General features: G+C 45.8%; 1 protein-coding gene across 2 annotated transcripts in view; it reads left to right on the top strand.

The window, feature by feature from the left end:
• The first annotated feature begins 1,928 nt into the window (after positions 1 to 1,928).
• The window catches only part of SEC63 (SEC63 homolog, protein translocation regulator), a 75,159-nt gene continuing 60,527 nt past the window's right edge, over positions 1,929 to 16,560 (top strand). Inside the window, exons 1-2 of one of the 2 annotated variants that reach the window (XM_056566254.1) lie at positions 1,929 to 2,188; positions 15,109 to 15,208. In XM_056566254.1, the coding sequence (XP_056422229.1) occupies positions 2,065 to 2,188; positions 15,109 to 15,208 (224 nt within the window). In that variant the 5' untranslated portion in view covers positions 1,929 to 2,064. Of the gene's footprint in view, positions 2,189 to 2,230; positions 2,348 to 15,108; positions 15,209 to 16,560 lie in introns of those variants that run through there. The other variant, XM_056566255.1, reaches the window with a different exon arrangement.

The following is a 16,560-nucleotide window of genomic DNA, read 5'->3' as shown; positions in this document are numbered from 1 at the left end:
GATATAGTTTAGTTAATTTAACCCTTAACTACCCCCATTTGTGAGGGTTGGGGTTTTTGTTTAAAGTCCCATGCAAATCAATGAGAAATGTATGTTCCCACATAACTTCCGTACGGCTGGAGATATTTCAATACCTGGTACACATATTACGGGTCGGGATAGGAGGACCGGGATAGGAGATAGAGAAAGGAGGACGGGATAGGAGGTCGGGATAGGAGGTCGAAATAGGAGGACGGGATAGGAGGACGGAAAAGGAGGTGGGGATAGGAGGTCGGGATAGGCGGTCGAAATAGGATGGTTGAGATAGGAGGTAAGGATAGGAAATCTAGATGGGAGAACAGGATAGGAGGACGTGATAGGAGGTCGGGATAGGAGGACAGGATATGAGGTCTAGATATGATGACAGGATAGGAGGTCGGGATATGAGGACGGGATATGGGGTTGGGATATGACAACAATATATGAGGACGGGTTATGAAGTCAAAAGCTTCCTCCTTTGTTTATTTTCCTCCCAAACAAGGATTAGGATGGAAAATCCGGGCAACGTCGGGTACTCCGCTAGTATATATATATATATATATATATATATATATATATATATATATAAAACTCAACGTGTGTATGTATGTATGTGTGTCTGTATGTGTGTCCAGCATCACATCCAAACGGCTAAAGATAATAACATGAAACTTGGCACACGTTACTTATATGTCTACAACAAACACAGGATAGGTGATTTAACCCTTACTCACCCCCTTTTGCCAGGGGCGGGGTTTTTGTTTAAAGTCCCATACAAGTCTATGGGAATATTATGTTACTGCATAACTTCCAAATGGCTGGAGATATTTCAATAATACTTGGTCACATGTTACTTATATGTCCACTTAAAATATAGGATAGTTAATTTAACCCTTAACTACCCCCATTGGTGAGGGTCGTTTTTTTTTATTTAAAGTCCCATGCAAATCAATGGGAAATGTATGTTCCCATATAACTTCCGTACGGCTGGAGATATTTCAATACCTGGTACACATATTACAGGTCGGGATGGGAGTTCGAGATAGGAGAACGGGATATGAGGACAGGATATGAGGATGGGATAGGAGGTCAAGATAGGAGGATGGGATAGGAGGTCAAGTAGGGAGGACGGGATAGGAGGATGGGATAGGAGGATGTGATAGGAGGACGGGATAGGAGGTCGGGATAGGAGGAAGGGATAGGAGGTCGGGATAGGAGGTCGGGATAGGAGGTCGAGATAGGAGGACGGGATAGGAGGTCGGGATAGGAGGTCGAGATAGGAGGTCGAGATAGGAGGACGGGATAGGAGGACGGGATAGGAGGACGGGATAGGAGGACGGGATAGGAGGACGGGATAGGAGGTCGGGATAGGAGGTCGGGATAGGAGGACGGGATAGGAGGACGGGATAGGAGGACGGGATAGGAGGTCGGGATAGGAGGACGGGATAGGAGGACGGGATAGGAGGACGGGATAGGAGGTCGGGATAGGAGGTCGGGATAAGAAGACGGGATAGGAGGTCGGGATATGGCAGCAATATATGAGGTCGGGATGTAAAGTAAAAAGCTTCCTCCCCAACAAGGATTAGGAAGGAAAAAACGGGCAACGCCGGGAACTCAGCTAGTATTGAATAAAAATAAAACAGGATTAGTTTATATGAATAATAGCAGAAAAGGATTTTATCCTAGTAATTTATAAGAAATCGATCCTGTTACTGTGCCTCTCTCCACAATGGATTCAATGTATACTGTACAGCTCGCCTCCCTCCGTGTGTTCACGTGTCCGTTACCAATAAAGTTTTTTTTAAATAACCAGACATGTGCGCCGTGTTGCTTTCTAATAAAGTTTGCTCGACAAAATAACACGTATTACATACTCGTCGTCGCGAGATTTGCTTGATGGTGATGCCATGTGTGGGCGTGTCAAGGAGGAGGTGGGCGGGCCCTTCGCCGGGTAACGGCCGTCGGTCGGTTGGTTTTTCTAGTGTCGTGAGCCGTAAGAGGACCGGTTACGGGTAGTGTGCCCGGCAGGTAGAGGACAAGGCAGCCATGGCTGGCCAACAGTTCCAGTATGACGACAGTGGCAACACGTTCCTCTACTTCCTGACCTCGTTTGTGGGGCTCATTGTCATCCCGGCCACATATTACCTGTGGCCCCGTGACCAGAACTCGGGTGAGTGTACGGGGAGAGTGACTGTGTGTGTGCGCCCCCTTTGTCCACACGGCTGCCATGAGATGTGGCTGAGGAGTGGGCATGCAGGTTTTGGGGACAGTCAGTTTCCTGCTATACACGTCATTCATGTTCTGATGATGTCATATGTTGATGGATAAGGTGCTGTAGCCTGCACCCTGGTTTGTATATCATCATGTGGTGGATGAACATGGACCCTATAGACCAGTGGTCTTCAACCTGCTGACCTCCAGATGTTGCAAAACTACAACTCCCAGTATGCCCGGACAACCAACGGCTGTCTGGGCATGCTGGGAGTTGTAGTTTTGCAAGATCTGGAGGTCCGCAGGTTGGAGAGCACTTCTATAGACGCAGTGAATACATTCAGCCACACTACAGACATACAGTAGGGTGTAATGGTATAAATCAGTGTTTCCCAACCAGTGTGCCTCCAGCTGTTGCAAAACTGCAATTCTCAGCATGCCCGAACAGCCTTCGGACAGGAGGCACATTAATATAAACCCCCACATACCGATAAATACAGTCATCCCCGTTACCAAGCCTGTCCATTTTAATATCTAGTCCTACACAATAAGTTGGTCAACGGCCCCTGTCACCCATGGAGGGTTTGGTTATGTATCAGCTTGTCTTCCCATACCAAGAGCTGTCAGATAATACATCACAGACTCATTTAAGGGATCAGGGCAATGATGTGATTCCCGCACAGCGCTTGTACAGGAGTTCCTGGGGTGGTTTAGGTTATGTTCACATTTGCTTTTGACATTTGTTTCAGGGGTTCTTTTAGGGTGATCTAAGAAGCACCCACTATTGTTGCTGTTAAAAGAGAATTCTCGAATTCTGAGAGGACATCTATGACTGACACACAGGGGGGAAATGAGGGGACAATTATTACTGTCCCCTTATCTCCCCCCGTGTGTCAGTTATTACGGTCCCCTAATCTTCCCTCTGTGTCAGTTATTACTGTCCCCTCATCTCCCCTGTGTGTCAGTTATTACTGTCCCCTCATCTCCCCCAGTGTGTCAATTATTACTGTCCCCTCATCTTCCCCTAGTGTGTCAGTTATTACTGTCCCCTAATCTCCCCCGTGTGTCAGTTATTACGGTCCCCTCATCTCCCCCAGTGTGTCAGTTATTACTGCCCCCTCATCTCCCCCAGTGTGTCAGTTATTACTGCCCCCTCATCTCCCCCAGTGAGTCAGTTATTACTGTCCCCTCATCTCCCCCAGTGTGTCAGTTATTACTGTCCCTTCATCTCCCCGTGTGTCAGTTATTACTGTCCCCTCAACTCCCCCGTGTCTGTAATTACTGTCCCCTCTTCTTCCCCCGTGTGTCAATTACTGTCCCCTCATCCCCCCATGTGTCAGTTATTGCTGTCCCCTCATCTCCCCCAGTGTGTCAGTTATTACTGTCCCCTCATCTCCCCAGTGTGTCAGTTATTACTGTCCCCTCATCTCCCCCTGTGTGTCAGTTATTACTGTCCCCTCATCTCCCCAGTGTGTCAGTTATTACTGTCCCCTCATCTCCCCAGTGTGTCAGTTATTACTGTCCCCTCATCTCCCCAGTGTGTCAGTTATTACTGTCCCCTCATCTCCCCCTGTGTGTCAGTTATTACTGTCCCCTCATCCCCCCCGTGTGTCAGTTATTACTGTCCCCTCATCCCCCCGTGTGTCAGTTATTACTGTCCCCTCATCCCCCCGTGTGTCAGTTATTACTGTCCCCTCATCCCCCCGTGTGTCAGTTATTACTGTCCCCTCATCCCCCCCGTGTGTCAGTTATTACTGTCCCCTCATCCCCCCCGTGTGTCAGTTATTACTGTCCCCTCATCCCCCCCGTGTGTCAGTTATTACTGTCCCCTCATCCCCCCCGTGTGTCAGTTATTACTGTCCCCTCATCCCCCCCGTGTGTCAGTTATTACTGTCCCCTCATCCCCCCCCCGTGTGTCAGTTATTACTGTCCCCTCATCCCCCCCCGTGTGTCAGTTATTACTGTTCCCTCATCCCCCCCCCCGTGTGTCAGTTATTACTGTCCCCTCATCCCCCCCCTCGTGTGTCAGTTATTACTGTCCCCTCATCCCCCCCGTGTGTCAGTTATTACTGTCCCCTCATCCCCCCCCCGTGTGTCAGTTATTACTGTCCCCTCATCCCCCCCCTCGTGTGTCAGTTATTACTGTCCCCTCATCCCCCCCCCGTGTGTCAGTTATTACTGTCCCCTCATCCCCCCCCTGTGTGTCAGTTATTACTGTCCCCTCATCTCCCCCCGTGTGTCAGTTATTACTGTCCCCTCATCCCCCCCCCCGTGTGTAAGTTATTACTGTCCCCTCATCTCCCCCAGTGTCAGGTATTACTGTCCCCTAATCTTCCCTGTGTGTCAGTTATTACGGTCCCCTCATCCCCCCCGTGTGTCAGTTATTACTGTCCTCTCATCTCCCCCGTGTCAGTTATTACTTTCCCCTCATCTCCCCCCTGTGTGTCAGTTTTTACTGTCCCCTCATCTCCCCCCTGTGTGTCAGTTATTACTGTCCTCTCATCCCCCCCCCCGTGTGTCAGTTATTACTGTCCCCTCATCCCCCCCTGTGTGTCAGTTATTGCTGTCCCCTCATCCTCCCCCTGTGTGTCAGTTATTACTGTCCCCTCATTTCCGCCGTGTGTCAGTTATTACTGTCCCCTCATTTCCCCTGTGTGTCAGTTATTACTGTCCCCTCATCTCCCACTGTGTGTCAGTTATTACTGTCCCCTCATCTCCCCCCTGTGTGTCAGTTATTACTGTCCCCTCATCTCCCCCCTGTGTGTCCAAGTATTCAGTGAACCCTGATGGATGCGGTTATAAATCAGTTGGATCCTATGGGTGCCATACAGATCAGATATAAGAGGAATCGAACACAATAGCTGTGGTGGTGGAAGCAGTCAGTCCCCACCAATCAGACATTAATTACATACACTACTAATATGCTGTCTGCATTATAAGGGTAGTCCAGCCTGTGCACAATGGAGGATAAATGCCTGATGAAAGGGGTCTCTGACCAATGGGACCCCTAGAGAACAAATAAACAGGGTTTCCAAATTACCTGTTGGGAGTGGAGTGGCACCCAGGTTTTGTCAGCCCATTCCAATAGGGAGGAGTGTCTATCCTTTAAAAAAAACTGTTCTAATTACCTTTGTTCCTGCGATGATCCACTGTTCTGCCTGCAGTCAGTGCTCCAGTGTTACAGGAGCAGTGGAAGTCATGCATCCGCAGCAGCCTCAGCCGCGATGCTCCATACTCTGGATTACCGAGCGTCACTCCTGATTCTGATTGGATACAGCAGTCATATGCCAACCGAAGACATTCATTGCTGACTACCGGTCTGCCGATTAAAGACATTTACTGCTGAACACTGCAGGCAGAATGGGTGATCAGCCGGAAATGGAGGTGGAGGTAAGTAAAAAAAAAAAAAAAAAAAAAAAAGATGAGGACACTGACTGTGACACAAGGGGAGATGAGGGGACAGTTATTACTGTTTCCTTGTCTCCCCCCTCAGTGTGTCTGTTATGATGGTCCCCTCATCTCCCCCCTGTGTGTCAGTATTTACTGTCCCCTACTCCCCTCTTGGTGGGACACTTATTACTGTCCCCTCATCTCCCCTGGGTGTCACTTATTACCGTCCCCTACTCCCCTCTTGGTGGGACACTTATTACTGTCCCCTCATCTCCCCTGGGTGGCAGTTATTACTGTCCTCTTTTATCACCGTGTGTCAGTTATGAGGGAATATTGACTGTGACACACAGCGGAAGATAAGGGAATATTTACTATTTTCCCCTCATATCCCTCCTGTGTGTCACAGTCAATATTCCCTCATAACTGACACAGGGTGATAAAAGTTGATATGAGGGGACAATAATAACTATCCCCTTATCTCCCCCTGTGTGTCACAGTCAAAAGTGTTCCCTCATCTCCTTGCTGAGTTGAACAGTCTGTTGCACAATGTACACCAGCAGCTCCCATTGACTTTGAATAGTTTTCCGTTGAGAATCCTGGTTTTGCAGGATTTGGGGGAAGAGAAAAAAAAACTGATCTGTAGTATTTCTTCCCACTGCTCATGTCCCGTTAAAAGAAAACATATGTGGTTGCAGTACGGTTTTTAAACCGGAGTCAAAACCGTGGTTGACCATGTTTTTGTCTCCAGTTTAAAAACCGTACTGCAACCACATACTTTTTTTTTTAACGTGGACGTCAATGGGAAACGCACATCTATAAAGTTCCATACGGGAAACCGTACACGGTTTTACTTTGCACATGTGAATTTGCATCCTAAAGTCCCCACCCAAGACCCCTCCCATTAAAAATGGACCAAATTATCAAAAACGTATGTTGGTTTTTTTTATTTTTAAATAAAATTGACAGAACTGTATGCACATAAACAGTATACAGTTTAAAAAACGCTTCCAGTTTACTTTAGTGGCATCAACCAGGTGAGGAGTACAATACAATTGTGTCTTGCCTACAGTCAAGCATGGTGGTTTGAGTGTCATAGACTGTATTCTTAGGAACAGAGATGTCTAAGATGATGGGCACAGACGTCATCTCATGGAGGATGAGGACCACCACATTCAGCTTTTAATGGAATGACCTGGCCCCCTCGCAAGGGGCTTATTAGAATTATCAGAGAATTTCTAGTAACAACTTTCTTAGCTTTCTTTGCTTTTGTAGGTTAGGTTACTGCTGCTGATAACTACACCTGTAGCGCACAAAGAAAAATGCGACAAAGAACTCCCATGTTTTAAGCATTGCGTTTTTGTTACGTAGATTCCATACAGATGAACGTATTGTGTAATGTCCCCCTGTAGGGTATCTCCAGTGAACAGCTGTCATTGCTCAGGGAACCTCTTGCCAAGCACATTTTTTTTCACTGCGGTAGGTGCTAGGTAGGTGCCCAACAGAGCCTAAACATTCCAGAGGGATCACTTTGTGGCGTCTCTCTGCTTCGCTTTTACAGGCTGCCCTATTCTATTAGCTCCAGCCTATGGGTTAGACATCCTTTTCTGTAACTATGGGGGAAGTTATTATTTATTGAGAGCCTTGTACAAGCTTCTGGCTGAGCTTTCATCATAATTACCAAACTGTCATGGCTTATGTCCCTGCATTGCTCAGTCGAGCGCACTAGACGTTAGTGGATTGAAGCTTGTGTTCTTGGTAAAGCAGGAGTTTCCATATCACCAGGTACAAGATACAGCATTCCTATACAGCTTGTACCTCTGACTGTTTGTTTATAAAAATCTTCATCATCTCTTGTGCGAAAAAGTGGAAGAAAACATGCATGCATGGCCATTTGTCTGTTTTATGGAGGGGTTTGGGTGGAAAAAACTTTTAGCTATAGTTCATGGAGTGTATTGATTTTCATTGAAGAGACCATGTGATGTATAGAGACTTTTTTTTCCAGGCTATACTCTGTGGTAGGGCTAGGCGGTATACCGGTTCATACCGAATACCGAAATTTTTGTGCTGCACAATATGAATTTTAACCCATACCACAATACCGGTTTGGCCCCTCCCCCTCGGGAATTAATGAATCATCCCAGCACTGTGCTGTCCCCAATCTAATCATATGTGACCTGCGAGCGCTGTTCTGCCCCCCCCCCCCCCCAAATTAATTATTAGCGCATGCCCAGCACTGTCCCCATCAGGGTACTACTCACATGTCACCCGCATGCGCTGCCCTCCTCATCCTGTTTGTTGCGGCCACCGCTGCTGACACTTAATACCAGTGGTCTGCAACCTGTGGACCTCCAGATGTTGCAAAACTACAACTCCCAGCATGCCCGGACGGGCATGCCGGGAGTTGTAGTTTTGCAACATCTGGAGGTCCGCAGGTTGGAGACCACTGCTCTATACTGTGCGGGCTGAAAAAAATAAACAAAATAAACTTTAACTCACCTCCCGTTGGTCCGGTACCGGAACGTCAGACAGCCGTCAGCCTATCACCGGCCGCATCGATGTTCCACCTCGGCCGGTGATAGGCTGAGCCCACTGTCATGTAAGAAGCCGGCTTCTTACATGACAGTGGGCTCAGCCTATCACCGGCCGAGGCGGGACATCGCTGCGGCTGGTGATAGGCTGACAGCTCTCCGACTTTCCCGTCCCCAGCGTAAGGCCGACGCAGGTGCGTTAAAGTTTATTTTGTTTACCTTTTGCAGCCCGGGCATAGGGATACTGCACAGTATAGAGTGCCAGCGCCAGCTGCCACAACAAACCGGACGAGGAGCGCAGCGCTTGCGGGTGATATGTTAGTATTTACCCCGATGGGGAAGTGGGCTGATAGTTAATATGGGGGGGGGGGGCTAGGAAATACCGTTATATACCGTGGAGCCGCCAAAAGTTTAAAAAATACTGTGATACTCTCATTTGATCATACCACCCAGCCCTACTCTGTGGGGGAAAAGTATGCCCAGAAGTCGCCTAACTGTAGACCACTGTTTCGGGGGTAGTCCTGCTTTATCAGTACAGAACTGGTTGGCTGGAGACATTCAAGTTCAAGGGGTGTAGTGCTTCTCAATGAAGAGACTCGGTGGTCTATGCTAATTCTTTCTTTTGCAGGAGAATGTGATTGTACTAGCATGAAAGGGGTTTCTTTCTCTTGGATTGGAGCTAGTTTACACAGTTATCCATTATCTAAGGTCCAGTGTAAGTCCTCATCCAGGCAGCTGGATTACAGCTGAAGTTTTACCATGCAAGTCCTGGACAACCTTGGGTCGAATGATCCAAACTTTAAGCATTGTGAGATCTATGCAGACATAATGGGGGAGATTTATCAAAACTTGTGCAAAGGAAAAGTTGCCCATAGCAACCAATCAGATCGCTTCTTTCATTTTGCAAAGGCCTTGTTAAAAATGAAAGAAGCGATTTGATTGGTTGCCATGGGCAACTGGACAACTTTTCCTTTGCACAGGTTTTGATAAATCTCCCCCATTATGAATACTAAAAATGTGGCCACATTAAATCCTTGTAGTTGAGAAACCTTCCAGTGACCCTGAGATGATATTGTGACTCCAGTCTGGCTCTTTAAAGACTTATATGTGTAGTTTCCTAAAGGGAATCTGTCACTAGGCTTATACTGGCCTATCTGAAGACAGTATAGTGCTGGAGATGCTGGTTACACTCATGTATTACTTGTTATACCTGGTATACAGGAGAACGAGCTCTGTGCCACGCTTTTCCACTCGCCTGCTGGCAGAGGGTTTGGGTTCTTTATTAATTTTGAGGACTTCCGAGCATGTGCATATAATGGGAAGGACTACTTCCCTGCACGCTCTCGAGGTTATGTAAGTGAACAATTTTTCAACACCTTTTAATTTGTGTGGCGATAATGTGTGCATGTGCCAAATTTGGTTGCAGGACATGTGATAAATATGCCACTAGTACACAATTTTTTTTTGTGTGTATGTATGTATGTGTATATATACTTATCTTCAGTACAGCACTTTGCATGGTGCCTCTTCATGCTCCTTTTGTGTGACTGTTTAACCTGTTTGCACCAAAATGTGTGACTATTTACATATGCTGTCCACAGCCAGTTTTGTAAGACAAGTTTCGGCTTGTATAGATTTGGGATGAATTCTGTGACAAATGACTGCTAACTCCATTACCACTGCATTAAAGTTACTACATATCTAAACCAAAAGTTGCAGGAAAAGTTGCAAATTTAACACTAAGGCAAGCCCTTTGACAAATGAACCCATAAAAAAACAGGTAGATTCCCCTATGTCCCCAATATTAAATGGGCACTGTCATGAAGTACAAAAATTGATATGTTGTAGTACTTAAGTACTACAACATATCTCTAATATACTTTAATTAAAAAAAGTGATTTTAACCCGATAACGACCATGGACGAGTATAGACGTCCAGGTTGGCGGGCGTTCCCGCACCTGGACGTCTATACTCTTCCATTCTTCTCGTGGGTGCTGCCCAGTGCACCCAGGAGATCGCGGCAGGGACTCGGCTGTATCACACAGCCGGGACCCTGCTGCACTGCCAAGACCGAAGTAAACTTCGGTCCCGGCAGTTTTAACCCTTACAGCCGCGGTCGGAAGTGACCGCGGGCTGTAAGTGTTATGACAGAGGGAGGGAGCTCCCTCTGTCTCCTCTGCAGCACCCCGCATCGCGATCGCGGGGTGCTGCATGTAATGCGCGGCTGGCCGGGGCCTGCCGCACTGCCGGGAGTGAAGTTCACTTCACTCCCGACAGTTTAACCCTTACAGCCGCGGTCAGAAGTGACCGCGCGCTGTAAGGCGTTCTGACAGAGGGAGGGGGCTCCCTCTGTCTCTCCTGCAGCACCCCGGAGCATCGCGGGGTGCTGCTGCATACCTGGGCAGCCGGGGGTCCTACAAAGACCCCCAGGTCTGCCCTGGGTATTGCCTGCTAGTGAAATATGCTGCCTGCTAGTGAAAACTGGCAGGCAGCATATAACTGCAATGCTTTGGAATACTAAATATTCCAAAGCATTAAAAAGTGTAAAAATAAATAAATAAAATAAAAGTGTTAAAAATAAATAAAAATGTAATAAAAGTGTAAAAAAAAATGTATATATATATATATATATATATATATATATATATATATATATATATATATATATTAAAAATACATTTATTAAATGAATCTAATAAAAAAAAATGCATAATGTGTAGGATCGCATTGGCGGACATCCGCAGCATGTAATATGCTGCGGATGTCCGCCACGTGATCCTACACATTATGCAGCAGTCACGGTAATGAGCTCGCTGCTGCGGCTGGGTAGCTTTGTGCGTCCACTCATAGCGGCGGATTTCCCGCCAGCAGTCATGAGCGGACACACTGAGCTACCCAGCCGCAGCAGTAATGGATATATTCGCCATGCGCGGGTGCTTATTCCCACAACATGGCGGATATATCCATCAGGAGCCTTAACTGTCACAGACAGACGCGTTGTACTGCCAGCCGACCAAGGACCAATCAGAGAGGTCCCTGGTCCAGCCAATAACTTGTAGGGGTGCGGTATATAAATGGGGTCACTTGTGGGAGTGGGGGTACTGTTCTGCCCTGAAAGCCAAATGGCGCTCCTCTCCTTCTGAGTCCTACCACGCGGCCAAGGAACCATATATGGCCAAAGCGGGGGTATTTCCGAACATGGGACGAGCAGCTAAATAAAATATAGGGTGCATTTCTTTCAATATCAGAAGTGATGTACAAAAAATATGCCCCCCAAATGATGCATTTGTGAAAAATTGCAATTTTCGAATTTTTAACACTGACTTTGTAATAATTCCTGCCAAAAAACGATGGTGTTAAAATACTCACTGTACCCCCTAGCGAATACCTTGATGGGTCTAGTTTTTAAAATGGGGTCATTTAGGGGTTGTTCCAATGTTCTACTACCTTTTAATTTCTGCAAACCTTGCATAGCACATAAAAAAAGATGTACTTTTCAAATTTTCAAAATTTCAAGTTAAATTGTTAGGCTTCTAACTAATTTAAAATGTTAATTAAAAACTAAAAAATGACGTCAAAATAAAGTAGACATCTGAAAGTATAAGTTTCATAAACTATTTGGTCAGTATGTATAAATATATGCAACCAATTAGTGTTAAAATAGCAAAAAATCTTAATTTTTTGTAAAAATTTCATGATTTTTTACATTGTAAAAAAAAAACTACAAATGATATCGGCTTACTTTTACTATGTACATGAAGGACAACTTGTGACAAAAAAACAATGTCAGAATTATCGTGATTGGCAAAACGTTACCAGAGTTATTCTCTAATAAAGACAGACATCCCCGATTTGAAAAAACAGGCCTGGTCTTTCAGGGGCGTACAGGTTTATTTGCATTGGTCCTTAAGGGGTTAAACAAGTTTAAAATCACTTTTAAATTCGGCCACTAGGGGTCGCCCTCCTAGTGGCCGAATGCATTTGGCAGTGACGTCACTATTGAATTTCGACTCATTGAAGACTGGCAAAGAGTCAAAATTCAGTCACTGCGGTGCTCGCTCCCGCCTGTTAATCAAACAGGCGAGAGCGAGCACGCTGATAGCTGGGGCTGCACGCATTGGCCAGCTCCACTGGCCTTGCGCACGGCCCGCCCGCCCCCTTTACCCTGTCCCTGTGCCCACTAGTGTCACATGTGCCCCCCGCGAGCGCTACCATCACCGCTAGTGGGGTCCCTGTGCCCACTAGCAGTGTCAAATATGCCCCCCGCAAGCACTACAATCACCGCTAGCGGGGTCCCTGTGCCCAGGGTACGGGAATAGATTTAAAAGCCTCGCGTGCGGCTAACGTAGTACTGCGCAGGCGCAGCACTACGCAAATAGCGTAGGGCTAACGTAGGCAGCACTAGGACAAAATAACTGTGTTACAATGTGTAAGTGTAACATTGTTCTGATCAGCATCTGTCGCTAGTTCTTGCTGTCCTCAGATAGGAAAGCATAATCCTAATGAAAGTCTCTTTAAAGAGTACCTGTCACCAAACTAAACGTTTAATATATTGTTCCCTATGTAATTATAAGACACTTTACTATTAACTTGCTATTAAAATCCTCAACCTATTTTGTTTTTAATGTGATTGAAAAAGCAGCCACTAGGTGGCTCTGTTCTGTTCCCTGCGCAAGTCAAACAGTTAGTTTGGTCTCCTCCCGGCCTGGCAGGAGACCAAACTCTGGAAGTGCATGCGGGGCATGGTGAGGCACAGCTCTCAGAGGCTTCAGTGACATCACACCTGCTGGGGAACACCCACTTTCTCCTGCCGGGAGCTCACACAATGTGATCAAGGGGAAAGGTATGATACACAACTTTTTGAAGCTCAGAAATAATTTTTAAGGGCAGGAGGGGTGTTAGGAGTAGTTGGGGAATATAATCTGTTAGTTTAGAAAATATGGTTTGATGACAGGTACTCTTTAAATTAAGACAGGAGTCCAGTTTTGGTACCACCTTGTAGACTCATCGGGGGAAGATTTAGCAAACCTAATGCAGTTGCCCATAGCAACAAATCAAATTCCAACTTTTATTTTTAAAAAGATCTCTGAAAATGAAATGTTGGAATCTGATTGGTTGCTTCTTCTCTGGTTCTTTACACAAGGTTTGATAAATCTACAACTTCTTGAGTGAGTTGCCTAACTAAGGGTACTGGCTTCAGGCAGGTATATGCATATAGTACAAGTAATACTTTACACAGTAGAAGTATGCTTGAGATACACACTGCTGCTTTTACACTATAGCAGATGGTATATTTATTAGTATGTTTGTGCCATGTAGTATATAAACACACATTTTCCCTACACACACATTTCTATACATCATATCATATATAAAATATAGATTCTAAAAAATGTTTTATGTAGTTTTTTGTCCACTGCTCCAACTTTGTCGCAGGGATAGTCGTAGGCTTGTCCCGTGCGACTTTTCCTCCGACATTTCATTTAGACAGTTAAATTTATATGATCACAAAGTGATCTGATTTAGTTCACTTTGTACAGTGTTCACTAATTTTTCATGTACGACTTGTCTGCAAAAAAGTCGCACGGACCAGATATAGAAGAAATCACAGGACATTTCAACCCTGCCCTATATCACTCCATGCGACATTTGTATTAAGGTCTGTGCGACTTTTAATAGAATTGCCCCACCACTGCTCTGCAAAATTTAACCAGAGCATATCAGTGGGCATTCATCAACGTCTGTGCGCCATTTGATAAATTTGGCGCACGGACGCCACTTTCCCGGCAGCTTTTTTTGCTCTAAAGTGAGCAAAAAGCTAGTTCACATTAGGGATCGACCGATTATTGGTTTGGCTGATATTATCGTCCGATAATCACGATTTTGGGCATTATCGGTATCGGCAATTACCTTGCCGATATGCCGATAATGCCCCGCCCCTGCACCGCCCGCACCGCGACCGACCCGCCGCACCGCCCCAGCCCCATTGCCTCCCCCATCCCCGGTTTTATAATTACCTCTTCCCGGGGTCAACGCTACTTCTGGCTCCTGCTGCGTCCTGCGTTACGCTGTGCGCAGTGACACGACGTGACGTCTCCGTCAGTGCGCACAGTGACAGCTCAGGAGGACGCCACTGGAGCCATATGTAGAGTGGACCCCGGGCCCCGGGAACAGGTAATTATAAAACCGGGGATGGGGGAGGCAATGGGGCCGGGGCGGTAGGGGGGGGGGTGGCGGCGGTGATAGGACTCAGGACCCCCGGACAGGCAGGGGGAGAGAAGCGGGCGGTGGCGGCGGTCTATGGGGGGGGGGGGGGTGAATAGCCGATAACTTATACCGGAATATCGGTATAAGTTATCGGCTATCGGCCCGAACCTCCACAGATTATGCCTAGTTCACATTTGATAAATGCCCCTCTTGAAATGCCCATTCTTAAGTCATATAGCCATGTTACAACTTTTCTTTTGATTGCTTCAGTGCATCTAAAATATAAAAAAAAAAACAACCATGCAAATAAACTAATTAACATTATCCTACAAATAAATGTCTACAGCTTCCATATAGACCAGTGTCGCTAGACTTGTGCTGTCATATTCCCTTTCAGCAAGAAGAAATAGATGTGTGTGACTGCAGAGGCTTGTAAAGATGCAAAGCAGTGGAAGATTTTTTAATTTTATTTTTGTCAAGAATTTACATAGAGAACATGTTGTTTTTTTTTTTTTTTGCCAGATGCACTGGCTTATTCTAAGGATGTCATGTTTATGTATTGGTCATGTTGTAATTGTTGGGGACCACTCCAACAGGACCTCCACAGTTTCCAGAAGGACGGGTCTGCTGTGCTAGTACAAATGTGGTCCTGAAAAAACATGTTGGAAATATATTTGCTTTTAGTCTCTGTTGACTAAATATTCAATTTATTGTTTAACATTTTTGTCTTTAATTTCGTTAATTTCTTTCTAGAACAAGTCCGACTGAAAAACATCCGTCATGTATATAGAAGCTGTTTATGGTATCAGCTGAAGTCTATAAAACCTCAACAGAATATAGGTCCAACTGTGAAGTAAGTAAAAGATCAGTAAGCTCTTCATACTACAATGAATGTATTCAGGTATGGAAGTGTTTTCACTTTTATATTTGTTCCAGAGTACGGACAGAAAGTTATCATAAAAATGTGTTTCATATAGAAAAATATTAGAGGAAAACTGTCACTAAACTCCCCCCGCACTAACCAGAGGTACTGGTATTGACTGATCAATATGCTGCCTACCATGCCAGGATCTCTCCCGCCGTTCGCCCGTTAACTTAATTATTCTAGAGATGCAAATTATCATCTAACTGGCACAGGCAGGGTTACAAGGCTCCATCTGGCACTGAAGTCAGCGCCGCTCGTCCGCAGAACCGCCTGGCTTATGAATATTCATACCCTCCCTCCATTTCTCCCTCTCCTCCCTGCTCTGTTCAGGACTCCACTGTGCTGAAGCTGCTTCTTGTGTACACGGAAGCGGCTTCAGCGCAGTGGAGTCCTGTACAGAGCAGGTATGAGAGGGAGAGTCGGAGGGAGGGGATGAATATTCATAAGCCAGGGAGTTCTGTGGACGTGCGGCGCTGACGTCACAGTGCCAGATGGAGCCTTGTAACCCCGCCCGTGCCAGTTAGATCATTTGCATATCTGGATTAATGAAGATAACGGGCAGACAGTGGGATGGATCCGGGCATGGTAGGCAGCATATTGAGCAGCGTCCCCCGCACTACCATCCAGTACGTCTGGTTAGTGCGGGGGGAGTTTAGTGACCGTTTTCCTTTTTAAACAAAAAAAATCCAGGAAAAGCCCAGACAGAAACAGTGGAGTCCATGTTGCACAAGACGGCTAGATACACTTACAAAAGCTATATGCATGGTGATAAATAATAGTGTCCAAAAACCTAATAATATTTGTTTCTATGGAACAAAATTGAGCAAGTATGGAGGATAGCAAGATATACCTTATACACTATGGGTGTTGAGATCACTAAACTGTTAACTGATTTTCTGATTCCTAATATTCATTGAATTCCCTACCTGTTACCTGCTTGACATGTCTGAAATCACTTTAAATGTAGAAACGATCCTAATGCAAGAAGCGTGTTCCATTTTTGTAGTCTTAAAAGCCCTCCTCGACACAGTAGGCTTTGTAGCTGTATATCGCTGAGTCAGAAGAAAGAGTAGCCATAAAGCAGTGCACTCGATTAACAGCGTTTCAGTATGTTCTAAGTAGTGCTAGAATAATTGCTGTCAGGGGACCTGATGTCTGTAAGGGCTTCTACATAATTACAGTGCCATCACAAGCCTCTACGTCTCACACCAGAAAGGATGGGGTCATAGATCCTGTTGGTTTACCTCAATTGGCTTGTCTGCTTCTTTTTAGGAAGTCAG

Source organism: Hyla sarda, chromosome 3 (assembly GCF_029499605.1).
Source record: "Hyla sarda isolate aHylSar1 chromosome 3, aHylSar1.hap1, whole genome shotgun sequence".
Classification (NCBI taxonomy): Eukaryota; Metazoa; Chordata; class Amphibia; order Anura; family Hylidae; genus Hyla; species Hyla sarda.
This window is presented reverse-complemented; position numbering and strand designations above follow the sequence as displayed.